The sequence below is a fragment of the Micropterus salmoides genome, unplaced genomic scaffold, assembly GCF_014851395.1.
Source record: "Micropterus salmoides isolate LMB-PRFRI ecotype aquatic unplaced genomic scaffold, ASM1485139v1 Ms_hic_scaffold_10, whole genome shotgun sequence".
Classification (NCBI taxonomy): domain Eukaryota; kingdom Metazoa; phylum Chordata; class Actinopteri; order Centrarchiformes; family Centrarchidae; genus Micropterus; species Micropterus salmoides.
In genome coordinates this window covers 2975706-2992034 of record NW_024040041.1, presented here as the reverse complement: position 1 = coordinate 2992034, position 16329 = coordinate 2975706, and the positions used below count along the sequence as shown (strand labels likewise).

Here is a 16329-nt window from a genome sequence, read left to right as displayed (position 1 = left end):
ATTTTGTCTAAAATAACATGCATTCTCAAATAGTGCAAACATCAGTATCTTGCAGTATATGATGTGTGAGGCTGCAGGATGAAGGGAGGGATGAGCAAGTACTGTTCAGGTGACTTTGTATTGTGTAGCAACAGTTATATGTAAGTAACTTTGAAATAATTTAAGAACTGTGAAACTTAGATAAGTTGAATGTTAGAGTTTATCGCGGTTGTTTGCCAGGGTTCCAGTGGGGACCCTGTCTTTAGGGAGGGGGGGTGGGGGGTGACAGCCCCAAAGCCTCTGCCAGGTTGTGTGAGTGTGTGTGTGTCTCTCTGTCTGGGTTTTGTTGCAGGGTGAACTTCCTGGTGGAGTGGAGCTGAGGCCATCAGGCAGATAGGCGGCAGCTGGCCACTGTCTCCAGAGTGCATAAAGCCCGCCCCTTCCTGATTGTTGCTTTTTCCTGGTCCCCAGCACCACGGCGTGTTGCTTTGTTGTGCTTTTGTTCATTTAAATTAATCTGGCATTATGTTTTGCCAGCCACATTTTTTAAGCTTTAAAATGATTTGTTATATTTGTTAATTGCTCCTATTCACTGTAATTACGGTCAAAATTGCATCAATTAAACACTGTTAACAGCATAATTCACGACTTTGACCAGCCCCCAATTTGTTATGGCCCGGCTCAGAGGCCACAACAAAGAGAGGAAACCATACTTAACGGATTACCAGAAAAGGATGTTTATTAAAAAAAGTAGTTAAATTTAACAAATATAACAAATGATTTTAAAGCTTAACAAACGTGGCTGGCAAAACATAACGCCAGATTAACTAAATAAACAAAAGCACAACAAAGCAACACGCTGGTGCTGGGGACCAGGAAAAAGCAACAATCAGGAAGTTGTACATTATTGGAATCATATTAGAAAATGAAATTTGTGCCCTTAATTTAGCCAATAAGAATCAAATAATGCTCTAGCACACGCCGCTGCTGTTGTCGCGCTCTGGCATTCATGTTGCTGTGCCTGGATAGAGCCACGCAGACGGGGTGCAGCCAGGTAGAGCCAAACAAACATGTTGACGGTTCAGATGTTTTTCACTGTTTCAGAAGACAACAGCTCTTTTACAATACGGCATCAGTCCTTCCTCCTGTCCTCCTCCCCCCTCTCTCTCTGCTGTGATTCACGGCAGGTACCAATGTGCCTAATCTTAAGCTACATGGAGAACTAAGCTGAACAGTTAGACATCAGACAGCTTTCAATTTAGCTCGTTTGTACATTTGGCTATTTGCCAAGCTAACGTTAGCTGTGCTTGTATAAAACAGAGGATGAGAGACTGGACAGAGCAGATTAAAATAATGTTTTCTACATGTTTCAGTCATGAAATCAGCCAAGGTTAATCACGTTTAAAAGACTTTATTAGAAAAACTAAATGTTGCTCTTTGCAGGAATAAAAACAGATTTCAGTTTACATGAATAATTAAAAAATTGATTAGATAATTATTATTCAATGACATCCCGCAGTCTGACTGATAAGAGCCTCAGTACCTCCAGCCAATCAGAGCTCTCCTGCGTGTGTCAGGGTGTGGCCTCCCAGCGTCGCCGTCGTCTGTAGAGGTCAAAGGTCGAGTAGGCGGGGTGTGTACATGGGCAGGGCTTGTAGTTGGCTGTCTCCTCCTCTGGTGGGAGGGGCTTCTGTCTGACAAGGTCAGGGGTCATGAAGTGCAGGAGGTTGGGGCCATCTGCTGCCTTGTTGCCATGGCAGCGTGGGGTTGGAGCCAGGAGCATCCTATCCTGCAGCAACTGGCTGATCAGCTGGTCCTCCTGCATGTCGATGCTGACCAGTGAGGTGAAGAGATGCTGAGAGCGAGCAACATTCACTACTGCAGACATACAGAGAGAGCGAGAGGGAAGGTTGTGTAATACAAATATGAAAGCTAAAATTAAATCTAAAAACCCAAAGTAAATACAAACTAAAATTAATGAAGCTATAATTTAGCTATAGTTGACAACTAAGTCGTGTTTAAATCCGCTTTGTCTTTTTCACATCGCCCAATATTCTGATTTAAAATTTGTGAGCGAGCATTATCTACTCTGACTTCAAATTAGACAAATTTCATGGGAATAAATACAGGACAGTTACACTTGCATCAGGTAGGTTGGTCATTGTTACCGTGACCCATGCTGGTCGCAGGTTTGTCACACTTTGTGGAGGTAAAATCCAGCACAGGACAAAACACAATCTCAAACAAACATCTGCCCTAGCCTTAACCCAGCTGTTCACCACTCACCCTAGAATATAGAAACCTCAGGAGCACGCCTGGTTCCTTTAAGAAGAGCAATGAGAGAAATGCTGGCTGGGAGATTGGCTCTATTTGAAACAGTCTACTATACTAGCAGCACGTACGGATTATTGCTTAAATGTAGCATGCAAACAGAAGCAAAATCTGCATACTGCGCCCTACATAGCAAGGCAACTTGCGCTTTTCTAGGGCTGACCCCAAATAGTCGAAGATTCGATGCTTCGATGGGTGGAGCCTGATTCGACTGTCAATCTCACAGTCGAATCTTGGCAGTGGCGTTATGAAAGTAGGATGATACCATTTTGGCTATATAGAGGAGCTCAACGTCTCATTTTACATAGAACTACTGGTTTTCTCCCAATAATTTAATATGCAGCCCATTCTGATACAAATTCCAACAAATAACGCTATATATATATTTATTTAATGTCAATAAAATGTAATACTGTAAATAAAAATGTGAAGAGAAAGAAACTTTCAATAAATCTTTTTAAAGAGCGTGATTAAATACAAAACTGTAACCCTAACACACAAGCTTCAGCGGATGTGTGTGGCAAACGAGGAAGAGAGACCATCAGTTGTGCCACTTTGGGGGACGTTTGGATCAAAGTGGAGCTACCTTTTTGCCAGTCAACTATAGGCAAGACTTGACAATTCTGATTTGAACATAGTCGGGGACAGCCCTAATCTTTTCATGTGACAACACTGAAGAAATGACACTTTGCTACAATGTAAAGTAGTGAGTGTACAGCTTGTATAACAGCTTGTAAATTTGCTGTCCTCTCAAAATAACACATCACACAGACATTAATGTCTTAACTGCTGGCAACAAAAGTGAGTACACCCTTAAGTGAAAATGTCCAAACTCATTAGTGTTACAAGGTCTCAGGTGTGAATGGGGAGCAGGTGTGTTAAATTTGGAATTCTCGCTCTCACACTTGTCGGCAAATTTGTGAGGTCACATGTGAGGTTGTGTCCAATGCTGCTTGCAGCTTTAATTCTCCATGAATCTGCACAGCAACACTAAACTGCTGATTGTGAATGTGAAGGAGAAAATGAATAAAAAGAGAGCGGTGTGGTGGTTATAGTTGTGGTTTTATTTATTTATTTTCTTAGAAATGATAATGATTGTTGTCATAATTATTATATTTATAATGTTGCCGGGCTGAGGTGGAATCTGTGATTTTGTTTGTGTTTTTATTGACCCTTTTCTCAGACAGGAGTAGGGCTGAACGATTTTGGAAAATAATCTAATTGTGATTTTTTTTTTAAACCAACATTGCGATTGCCTGTGTGATGATGAATTAGGTAGAATTATTATTATGAGCAATGATGGAGAAGATATATCAAATTATAATAATATGAGAAAGATAATTTGAGTCAAGTCATGGCATTAAATAATATGATATAATATCATCAGGTTGGCCTAGCTACAGACCACAAGCAAAAATAAGTTTACCACAGTGTGTTATACAGTAAGAGCTCCAGACAAAACCCACAGTTCAACCACCAATTAATCCAGTCCATCTTTCTGTAGTAGGTTCAGTTCGAAAGATGGCCGACAATAAAACATAGTGACGCCTCTCATGTTTAGTAATTCGACAACTCCGGAGTCCCCCTCCCCGCAGCCTGCGATGCTGGCGAGCAACACACTGGCTGTAACCCGGGACAGACTGGGCCTCTTTCGGACCTGTGAGTTTGGGTTGAAACGCCGTTTCACAGATATTTCCTGAGCTGACTGGTGACATTTGTAAATTCATTATGATCAGCTGCAGGGTCTGATTACTAACTCACTTCAAATAAAGGGATGTTTGTCTGTGGAAAGAATTCAGAAGGATGAAGGATGGTCTTGTGTATCCTTCTAATTTCTCCCTGCTTATCCAAACAAAACTGGACTTCATGATGGTGAACCAGATCCACCAGAAACATGAAGTGCGTGTTTGTGTTTATGTTACCTTCAGTAGCTCTGGTGTTGATCAGGTTTTTGGTCCTCTCTGACTTCTGGAGAGTCTCCTGAATGGCTTTCTGGGAGTTAAACTCCGCCCCCTGCAGGACAACACATGCATTACCATGGTACCCAGCTACTAATCCGTTGTTAATAAGCGCTGTGATGATATTGTTGTAATGATTATGTTGTATGTATGATGCCTTGGCAATATTGTTGTTACACATTCATGCCAATAAAGCTAATTTGAATTGATATACTAACAATGAACTGAAAAACAGTGTATACCTGCAGTAACTCAAGCTCTGCCTTCAGAGCCAGAGTAGTGTTAAGCTCCGCCCTCTGTAGACAGCCTGGATCTTGATTGGATGCTGCGGCAGGAGCCTCCACCCTCGGTCTGGGTCCTCCACCAAGAAGAGGAAGAAAAAACTTTATTAATCATTCTACAGATCAGCGGCCGGATGGAGGAGGTTTTAAACACTGCATGGACAAAACACTTTTTTTTTTTTTTTTTTTTTTTTTTTTTTTTTAACACACGTGTAACTACGCTGGGGAAAAAAACGACAAAATGTGACATTACATCTGAGAAACAAATACAGTGCAGTCACTGGTGGAGGAGCTGCAGGACTCTGCGTTGCAGTTTTATTATTTGATAAATACGGGCTGATTTATTCAAACACTAAAAACTGATTACCATGGTGACGTCCCCGGCTCCTCCTCTGACCTCTGATTGGCTGTTGAGGCGGGGAGTCTCTGTTCAGTGTGATTTGAGGCTCTGATGTTACTGTGACGACCACTGGCTCTTCAAAACACACCTGCAGGAGCAAAACACGGTATGCTGTCATCGAACACACACACACCAGGACTAAAGGATGATGTCATTACACACATATGCTGCTTTCAAGTAGGGTTTTGTTTACTGTGTTCACGAGAAGCATCAATATGAACGCTGACCTTTTGTGGTATTCACAACCTTGGAAGTGGACATTTCCTAAAATCTCTGAGTTCATGAGTTGTGACACGTGTGCTGACGTTTTCAGAAATGGCCACGATTTCCCACATCACTATTTCCCCTTCACTTGGATGAGTCACCCAGGTTTATTTAATGACCCATTTCAGCGTTTTTGCAGAGAAACGCAGAGAGATGTCAACAAAGACTTTTTGCCAAACATAAACTCAGACTCCCTCAGTCAAACCACCCCTACTGCTTCTCCTGTACCGTAGTACCATTGAACCCATCCTCTTGTACTGTGCTACCTGCTACTTCACCATGCTCTCTCTCACCAATAGCAATACGTTTCTTAAAATCAACACTTCCTCCAAAAATAATTGGTCTTCCCATTCCCAACCTGCCAGCCCCCATTAATACTGCCACTGCGCAGAACAACTACCATAGTACAAAATCCCAGCCACCCTCGCAACTCACGCTTCACCCTTCTCCCATCTGGCTGTAGATACAGACAGCTGCTCTACAAAAAGGCACGCTTTGGGGAAAGTTTTGTACCCTGCGCTGTAAGAGCGTTAAACTCAGAGACAAGTTAATGATGTCACTCGTGTTATATGTGTAGATATGTGTAAATTGTTTGTATATGTGTACTACAGGTAGTTTGTGTAGTATTCATGTTGAAGGTGCCTCTGAGGACAAAGAATGAATCAGAACCTGAACCTGAGATGTTATCTGGTATTAGGCTATGTTACAATCCACGAACACAGTAGAAATTTCAAAAGCATGTACCAGGTAAAGCAACCTGATGTCATTTGGTACCAAGTTGGTTTCCATTGTTTCAATAGACTGCAACATTAACAAGCCTCCTCCACATGCGGCGCACCTGCTGCTTTGAAAACAGATTTGTGGGTGGAAAAATTCAAAAGATGAGTTCTGTGTCTTTTCAGCAACTTTATACAAATTACTGCTGATGGAGAAAGTCCACAGAGCAGACACACACAGGGAGAGAGAAGCTGGTGCCTCCTACACACACACACACACACACACACACACACACACTCAAAAGTGCAACCACATCGGCAGACGCAAGGTGTGAGCTTGTGGAATGCCTCTTGGCTGTGTGGGCGGAGTCAGATATTACATTAGAAACAATGAAAAAGCAACGTCTGGTCAAGCTCTGTAAACAAGGAGGAGTGTTATCCACATCAGAGTAGCCTCCGTCCGTGTTCGAGCAGTACATGGAGGCTGTCCTGCCAAAGACATTATCAGCAATCAAGTAATAGCCTGCTTAAGAGGAACATTCACAATACACATACTGCAACAATACATCCATTGTGAATTGTTCACTATTGAATAGTATTATACTATTTTAATATCCTACTCTTGCAATACTTATTGAAAATTGTCCTCATAAAAAATTGCACATTTGAATATTTCTACATGCATATTTGCATTATACATCATATAAATTGATTACTTTTTTCAAACTCCATGGATGGAGGGAGATGGATACTTCATTCATCCCTGAAGGGAAATTGCAGTGTTGCTATAGCAGCAGTTAAGAAATAAAATTAAACTTACACTAAAATCTTACACAAAACAAGCATTAGGAAGGTAAAAAGATACAATTAACAAATTTAAAAATATATATTCATAAAAACTACTATTCTACTACATACTATAATAAGACCTTTAAAGAGGTCATTATGCACATTTTCAGGTTCAAAATCTTATTTAGGGATAGGAGAGGCTGCAGGCGGACATCTTGTCACTGTGTGCTGCAGCTCTGGGTGTTTTTCCACTGGTGTTTTTGAGAGCGTGTCGGACTAGTCGCTAAGCGAGCATTATGACGCGCATTTCGCAGTGATGTCACAGCAAAGAGGAAGAAAAGGCTGGACTACAAATAAGGTGTTTTCAGGCAGTTCAGAGCAGAGTTTTCTGCAGGAGATGGGAACTCCCTTTGGGCTGGACTTTTTCACTTTGCAAATTACATGCACAAAAAAAAGAGATATGACTCAATAAAGGAGAGGGAAAAGCTAAAAAAGCATAATATGACCTCTTTAAAAGGCTTTAGGAGATGTTTCTCTGACTATATCTGTGCAAATGAGTGTAGAATGTGCCTCGTCAGAAAAACAGTTTTTCATCGACATAATTAAAGTTGACTCCTTAATAGAGCAAACCTTGTGTAATTATTTTGGTGTTATGGAAGAAAGAAAATATCATTTTCATACAAAACAATATCAATGTCAACCATGTTGTTCAAAAACTAAATAATTTAATAATATATTTTTTATTTCATTTCAATGTACTTTCTTGGTTGTTCTCTTAGAACCTACTCCTACTGGGGCGGCTGTGGCTCAGGAGGTAGAGCGGGTTGGCCGTTAATCGGAAGGTCGGTGGTTCAATCCCTGGCTCCCCCTAGATGCGTGTCGAAGTGTCCTTGGGCAAGATACTGAACCCCGAATGTATGTGTATGTATGTATGAGTGAGTGTGAATGTTAGTTTCCGTTTGAGCACTTAGGCTCAGTGAATGCAGATGTAGTGTAAAAGCGCTTTGAGTGGTCGAAAAGACTAGAAAGGCGCTATACAAGTACAGAGCATTACTCCTTTCTGTGTGGATCCCTGTTAATTTTCTGTCACACAAAGGATGTTTCAGCCTTTTTGTGCCAGTTAATGACCATGCTTTACCTAGCTAACCTGTCATTAGCAGTTAGCAGCAAACATTAGCTACATTTTCTATAATTATGTAGTTTAACAAACATTTTTAATAAAAAAATATTATTTATGGCTGAAAAAACATAACACTTTTATAGTGGTTCGGAAAAAGCTACCAATTCTGAAACAAAAACTTACCATGTGCACATCATGGGCTTCAGTACCATTATCTTTAATGGGGTCTTTCAACTAAAAAAGGCTGTCTGTTGAATTGAACGATTAAAATTAAAATATGGTGTCACACCAGAGGACATGGTTTTCAGTGACAAAATATGCTGCTACACTTTTCGAAATACATGGATGAAATAAATGATTGCCATTTACTAAAATTGACACTTGTAACATTATGCTTGAGGTATTTATCAAAATTTTTATGCGTGTCATCTTATTTTATAAAAGTTGTAATTTACTGAACCATGCTTGAGACAGCCACACCATAGGACAATTTAGAGATTTGGCTCAAAAATTGAAGAAATGTAATAACAAAGCGGTTTTTACAACAACAGGTCCTTGTAAAACAAATAAAGCTTTAACCATTTACTGCACTTTAAATCATGACAAAATTTTTATTCATTTTAATCTTCTGTGACAGTGAAATTGCCATGTCACGTCAACAACTTGCAGTGGGCAGGAATGACTTCATGTAGCGGCCTTTGTTACTGCGGAGCTGAAGCAGTGTCTGTTGATAGACTCATCATAGCCCATGCTGGATTTGAACAAGTGAACCAACCCCATCAGTATATTGTCTACTTTTCAGGTTCTTAAGGTAGGCTCTTCTTTCCTTTGTTCTCATAATCCAGCAAGTTCACCAGATAGCGTATCATAACTACGTCACTGTTCTGTTGTCTATGATGCCATTGGAGTAAAGCCCTGTTCACAATCAGTGCAAGGGAATTTTATATTCGGATTGTGAAAGGGCTGAACAATTAATTGAAATCGTAATATGGCCTATTGCAGGAGGCACAAATTATATATGCATGTTGTTTGTTTTCTTTTATGTTATTATATATACACATATGTTCAAATAAAACAAAAAAGAGCATAATATGATTTATTTGCATGTATATAGTACTACAATATGATGTCATCACAGAAGCCCCACCCCCCAAAACTACAATCAGACTCTTCAAAAGAATAAATGATCAGGGGATTGTTGCAACGTGGACCTTTTCTCTTGTAACACAGGAAGACTTTACAGCACCACCTGCTAACTGTACATGCTGCCATTAGCTAGTTAGCGGCCCTATTAGCTGACTGGGAGTTTGAAATACCGGGGAGTGTTGCGGTTTGTTTACACCACTAGCACAGATGCTTATAGAGGAGGTTTTCAAGCGGGGGATACTGTCATGGAGTGGCACTGGATAGAACCCCAGAATGGCAGTTGAGCCTCGTCACGGGAGCCTCCCAGTGAACACGGACCACAACATAACACAGCCTCCGAGACCAACGCAGGCTGTGTTCGGTTGTGGTCCGTGTTCATGAAGTTTAATTTGGAAGTACTGTACAGTAGCCTGTAGGCTATGGATTTACAGTATTAAACAAAGCAAGTCTCTCCCAGTCCAACTTTTTAACTAATAGCATATTCCTAACAGCAGCAAGGAGTTAGGTTTTTACAAAACGTGTTTATTAATGCCACTGGCTGAAATAAAATAAAAAGCAAGTAAACCCCAACTTTTGAACTAACATTTATAGGGAGCAGTATTAAGTGTTTTTACAAAATAAATGCATCATTGCTTAATCCCACTCTCTCCCAACGAGTGCATGCATCACTGGCAGTAGCGAGAGAAAGAAGCAGCCCAACACAAGAATTCCACTCAGAATTATAGAAACAGTAAAGGTGGTAGTACTACTAATAGACTAGGACCATCTTTAGTCAGGGACAGCCCTACCTGTGTGTTGCCCTTTCTTCCTCTCTGTTGTCGGGGGCGGGGCTTTGGCTGTGATTGGTCACTCTGCTGACTCTTCTTTAGGGGGCGGGGCTTGGGCTGCGTGAGGCCGGTCTTGGGGGCAGGGCTGAGTGTGACGGACAGGTCGAGTTCAGGACAGTGAGTCAGGGAGGAGGGGGAGGAGAGAGGGAGAGGGGCAGGGTGAGGAGAGGGGGGTGCAGAGAGGAGGGAAGAGGAACTCCTCATCCTGACAGAAAATAAAGTGGGTCATGTTAGTGATTTTCTCTGAAGGTCTCCTTTAAAGAACCGAGTCTCTGCTGTAAACATCATCATTACAGCTTAAAAATTAGTTAATACAATCACCTTTTATCAAGTTTTCCAGTATAAACTATGACACACAGCACCAGAGCCATCACACACACAAATGATTAAACTAAAAAAGTTTAAATAATTTCATTAATAAATCAAATAAAAAAGATAAATAGAAAATGGATGTAAACCAAGAAAAAAAAAAGGAAGTTTAAGAAAGTAAATAAGTTTGAAAAACAGATGAAAAAGAAATACCAACAAATAAAGGAATAAAATAAAAAATATTTTCTTGGGCTGCAAACATTAGGCTACATATTCTTATTCCAGCTTCTTCAGCACGTCAGAATTTGTGTTTCTCCCTATATTATAAATCAAAATTAACTGAATTATCTGTGGCTTTTGTTGGTCAGACATTTTCACTGTTTTATTATGTTTGCTGACCAAACAACTCTATGATAAATACATTTTAAAAAATGGTAGATTAATCAATAATGAAAACATTTAGTTGTAGACCTAGACATGTACCGTTAAGTCCTCAGACTCGAGGGCTGGGAGTAACGTTACAATCCGACCTGATATCAAATGACCTAGTTCAGTGCTTCCAGGTAGAGATAGGTCAAATTGGCCAAGTTGTTTTGTCATGTTACTTTATTATGTTGACATGTACGTAGCACTTTTCTAATATGTTCAGTGAGGTTAATAAACTAACTGACTGACACGGAAACACTGAAGTTATTAGTTATTTAATCTGTTAGTTAGCGGGTACGTCAATACGACAATATCTATTTAACTTACTTCGTCTTTTGCCCTGTTAGTGAACAGATGAAGCCAGTCTTTACCCTGCACAAAGTTAACTATCCTGCTAAACGGGTAAATTTAACCCTCAACACAGTTATGTGTTCCCACAAAAGGCGAAAGCCAATTTCGCGGGAGTTTGACCGCTGCTATGTCGGTAGTTTCTCACCGGTTACTGGACCTGGTAACTAACGTTAACCTCTGAATGAATAAAGGCACTTAACTTAACTTAGCTTCCAGTTGCTAACTATAGAACAGTAGAAACTTACTATCTTCAATCCTGACACAGTCCTGTGTTGAGTAAAGTTAACGCCAGCTCTGTCCTTTGTGTCTCTTTAGTTTTAATCTGACCATTTGTCTCACAGAGTTAAATGAGTTAAAGCCACAGTTAGCCGCTAACGCTACACATCACTTCCATCACCGTAGTTACCTGATTTAGTCCGGTCAGAAACGGTCCTCTCCCACAAAACAAACCCCAGACTGCCTCTCTGGAGATGGTCTGAACTTGTTTATTATTCGAAGCTGTTAGGGCGGAAATCATTAGTTTCTCTTCTAAATGTCCCTCCTCGTCCCCTTCTTCGTATTTTTTCAGGTTTTACGACAGTTGCGATACTTGACGTTGTAGTCTTCTTCGTCTTGAAGGTGTAACAGCAGCTGGCATCTTTAGTGTTGCATTGCTGCCATCTTGTGGAGTTAGTTAGCTCCTACAACAGTCCTGTTCTCCTCAGCGAGCTGGTCTAACATCTCCTGTCTTGTCCACTTCCACCAGACTCCAGTGTGCCCTTTTATCCCAATATCTTCATTTTCTTTCATTCCTCCTGCTGAGGCTGAAATTTAATTTGGGTGACTATGTTATATTTTTTAACAGTGCCTAGTTGTACACTCTCTCATTACCCAGAATGCTCATGTCACAATCAGAATCAGAATGAGGTTTATTGCCAGGTTCATTTTCACATACGAGGAATTTGCCTTGGTATATATTGGTGCTTAATAGCAGCTACACATGAACATAAATAGAAATATATATATAAAAAGTAAAGAGATCAAAAATTTACAAGTATACAAAATAATACAATAATACTAATGGAAAAAGAATGCAAAATATACAGGATAATTAATGTATGTGCAAGAATTCACAATATGAGCATAGAGCACAGTTCAACGTTGAGCGTTGTTGTAACGTGTGGGGTGTATGTATGTGTATGTGTTGGGGCGGCGGGGGGGCATATGAGTCAGTAATAGTGGGGTACCGCTGCAGTCGAAAAGAAAGTGTTCTGTGTGTTGGGGCGGCGGGGGGGGCATATGAGTCAGTAATAGTGGGGTACCGCTGCAGTCGAAAAGAAAGTGTTCTTGTGGCACAAAGAGGGGAAACAGTTTGTGTCCAGGGAGGGGTCAGCCACCTTTCCTGCTCACCTCAGAGTCCTGGTGTACGGGTCATGGATGGAAGGTGGCATCATATATATACACACAACACACAACACATAAATGCTCCGTACTTGTATAGTCTTTTTCGACCACTCAAAGCGCTTTTACACTACATCTGCATTCACACTCACTCATACTGGCGGAACAGCCGCCAGGGGCAACTTGGGGTTAACTAATGGGTGAGTGACCTGAGATTGAAGATCATGACCAAGCTGGACCCCCAAGTACAACTCCCAAGATTGCCAAGGCTAAGTGAGTGAGTAAGTACCCTCTGAAAGTCTGCTAGAAGATGTGAATGCAGCACTACATACTATCTCTACCAAAACCATAACTGAGACCAATGAGCTGATGTACGCCACAGCAACAGTGATCCTAGAGATGCTTGGCAATAAAATGAACACATGTCATGGTGACAGCCTGGCTGTTGGTGAGTGTTATGGCTGTATGTGTTTCCCTGTGCTGTGTCCATGTTTTCTGTCCTTCAGTTCTGCTCTGGGAGTGCTCCTGCTAATTACTGAATAAGGTCCACCTGGCCTTGGAAGGCGGGCTTTAAAAGCTGCTGTGCAAGTGTCAGGAGGGGACCCTTCTTGATTTGGGACTGCTAGCCTTGCTGCCTCACAGCTGGGGCATTTTTGTGTTGTGTTTTTGGTGTTCTTAATTTATTGTCTAGTTATGTTAATAAATTCCCTTGATTTGGTTGTTTTAAAGGTGTTTATTTGTGTTGAGTTTGGGTCAGTGTTGGGGTGTTGTTCGTCCCATGTTGCCACCAAAGGGTGGGACTTTCTCCTTTCCCTCGCTTTCTGGTTTCTCCTGTTCCCTCTCTCCCTCTCTCCCTCCCTCCACTCCGGAGCCCGGCTGGCTACCCACACCTGCTCCTCATTAACCTCCATCCCCGGCCTCCGCACCTGCCAGCCATCAACCTCATCACGACCAGTATTTCTTCCCCGGCTTTCCATTCCATCCTCGATCGATCGTCGCAGCTCCTGACTTGGTGTCACCGCTTCGTTCTGGTGAAATTTCCTTTTGTCTTACCTCCTCGTCACCTGCTAACTCAGTCTGTCTGTTTCCTCCCGCCAGGTTCACTCACCTCTGCCTCCCCGTTCGGCCAACCGGGCTTACTCGCCAGCCTCCTCCTCTCGCCGCCTCCATGATGCCCTCCGGTTTCTCCCCTTGCACCCCGCCGGGCCGCCAGTCACCGAGTCCTCTCCTCCACGTCTGCCAGCCTCCCTCAAACCTCCAGCCTAAGCACCTTCCGCTCCTCCAGCTACTCGGTCCCCTGCGTCCTCGTCTGCCATTCCCCTTCTTTCCTCCCGTCCCTCCTCGTTCCCCTTTCCCCTCTATAAACCTCTATTAAAACCCTCAGCGTTGCGTTTGGGTCCGTTCTGTCTCCATTCGTCACAAACACCATAAGCTATAAAGAGCATTACCCCCCATGGAGGAGGAGGCTAGAGGCCAAGATTAAGACAACAGGGAGAGAAGTTAGTCCACTCTCAGAGTTACAGAAAGGTACAAGGAAGAGGCTACCTAAGAAATACAACAAGCTGTCGATACCTGAGGACCTGAAGACTTACCGCTCTGGCTACCCGCCTAAAGAGAGACAAGGGAGAAGTAGAAGCCAGGAGAATAAACTGGATGTTCTCCACCGAACCATCCGAAGTGTACTCTCAGTGGCAGGGTAATAACACAAGATCAGATCCACCCAGGGCTGAGACTGAACAGTACTGGATGGTATCACAAAGAGGGAAGATGATCAGAACCGAGGGGATTGAACTACCAGAAGGCCACATTGCAGATGTTCAGGACAGCTACAAATACCTTGGGGTGCCGCAGACTAACGGAAACCATGAGGAGGCAGCAAGGAAGTCCGCCACAGCCAAATAACTACAGTGTGTGTGCTGCAGGTCCTGAATAGTCAGCTGAAACAGAAAATCAAGATCCGAGCCATCAACACAAACGCCCTGCCTGTCATCAGATACCCCGCTTGTTTAATAAACTGGCCAAAGGAGGAGATAGAGGCTACTGACATCAAGAGGAGAAAGTTTCTCACCATGAACTGAGGGGTTGACACCAAATCCAGCACCCTGAGACTGTACACCAAGCGGAGTGTCAAAACAAAGAACCAGGAGTATATCAGGAATATGGCCCCCAAGGTGAAGGGCAGCAGAAACCCAAGGATGAAGACAAGGAAGATGAAGAACCTTCATGGAGAGACAAGCCGCTGCACGGCATGGACCACAGACAAACAGAAGGAGTCGCTGATATCAAGAAATCCCATGAGTATGGGATGAAAGTCCCAAGGTCAAAATGGAAGACGCCTCCTAAGGTAGTTGAGAATGACCGAGCTAAGATCCTGTGGGACTTCAAGATCCAGACTGACAGCCTGGTGATGGCTAACCAACCAGACATCGTGTTGATCGATAAACAGCAGAAGAAGGCTGCAGTGATAGATGTGGCAATCCCAAGAGACAGCAACATCAAGAAGAAGGAACACGAGAAGCTTGAGAAATACCAAGGGCTGAAAGAGGAGCTAGAAAAGATGTGGAAAGTAAGAGCAACAGTGGTGCCAGTGGCGATCGGAGCACTGGGGGCTGTGACCCCCAAACTGGGAGAGTGGCTACAGGAGATCCCAGATCCTTGTTGTATGGGTGTGTGTTTCTGCACATGGGTGTCTGTTTTGTGTGTAAAGTCATTAAAAAAGATTGTTTAGGTCAACAATTTCTGTGTAACTTAAGTGTGAGAGTGTGTGTATGTGGCCCATTTTCTGGTTTAGTGAGCTAAAAAATTACTATTTTCACAAAAATCAGTTTCTTTACTGTTTTATTTGAAAGAGCCTGTCAGAACATTTTTCAAAAAACATTTTGCTTTGATTGCTTTACCACCCTTATTAGTGATGAGTGAAATGTACTATGTCAAGCTCACTTACCATACTTTTTCATGTAACACTCACCATAGAAACCTCAGACCTATCAACACTTGCATGTCAACCAGTGTTGTTGCAACAATGCAAGAAGATATGAAGCTCAAATCTTATTTGGCCCATTTTAGCTGTTTTCTCTAATCTTCTTTGTTGTGAAGAAAAAAAGAAAATTGATCTTATGTCATTAATCACAGAACTGAGAATAATAGCCCGGCCACAAAGATAGAACCATGGACCGTTCGTTTTCTTTGATCTCTCTGTAAATGCTGGCCCTTTGTGTCATTGTATTCCTGCATCATTACTGACTGAAGTGTCGCAAGACTGAAGTGAATCATCTATATCTCAAAGATCTTTTTTTAATGCATTAGTAAAAGAAGTCCGGACTGCTAACTTTTCAAATTTAATTTCCTCTTTAAAAATGAATCCTAGGATTTTATTCAACACTATTAAAAATATTGTTTGAACACTGCTCCCCACATTACCGTGTCTTTCAATCGACTGCAACATGTTCTTTGCCTTCTTTGTTGATAAGGTTATGACTATTTGGTCCACAATCATCCTGGCTGGGACTTGCCTGCCCAACTCTAGACCCCTTTCCAACCTATCAGCTTAAAAGATTTGATGGATATGATTAAGAAAATGAAGGTCTGTCTTCCAGGCATCTGGATGGACCATCTTCTCTAGTTTTGCCTGTTAATGTCCTCACTGTATTAGCTATCGCTAATTGTTCCTTGTGTACAGGATGCGTCTGTCACAGTTTGCTCCTCAGTCCCTTTCTCCAGCTACACTCTGCATTGCTCTCTGTCCATCTGTACCCTTGCCCCCCAAACCTTCCATCCTTAAGCTCTCCACCCACAGACTTTCCCTCCTTTCCCCATCAGCTGACTGTCCCACTCAGAATTCCCACTTACGACTTATTATTACAAATCAGTCATTCTAGACTTGCTCTATGAAAAGTGCAATGATAAAACTTCTGTTATGTGTTGGCTCTATAAATAAAGTTAAACAAATGTACTGCTGCAGTGTATTTGGTATTGTTGCTCTCATTGACTGTCTCTTCAAAAAAATCAATTTTACATTCTGCTGCACTAACTGACAATTTGACTTATTTCTG

General features: G+C 42.0%; 1 protein-coding gene across 2 annotated transcripts; it reads right to left on the bottom strand.

The window, feature by feature from the left end:
• Positions 1 to 1374: 1374 nt before the first annotated feature.
• Positions 1375 to 11493, bottom strand: ppp1r35 (protein phosphatase 1, regulatory subunit 35). 2 transcript variants are annotated; one of them, XM_038739667.1, is made up of 6 exons: positions 11304 to 11493; positions 9773 to 10016; positions 4917 to 5037; positions 4511 to 4632; positions 4233 to 4323; positions 1375 to 1857 (listed from the first exon to the last, which is right to left on the bottom strand). In XM_038739667.1, the coding sequence occupies exons 2-6, from the start codon at positions 10013 to 10015 to the stop codon at positions 1553 to 1555; spliced, it is 882 nt and encodes a 293-aa protein (XP_038595595.1). In that variant the 5' UTR covers position 10016; positions 11304 to 11493; the 3' UTR covers positions 1375 to 1552. The 2 variants fall into 2 exon arrangements, with proteins under 2 accessions (XP_038595595.1, XP_038595603.1); XM_038739675.1 differs by having other exon boundaries at positions 4511 to 4626; positions 11304 to 11492.
• Between the last annotated feature and the right edge of the window lie 4836 nt (positions 11494 to 16329).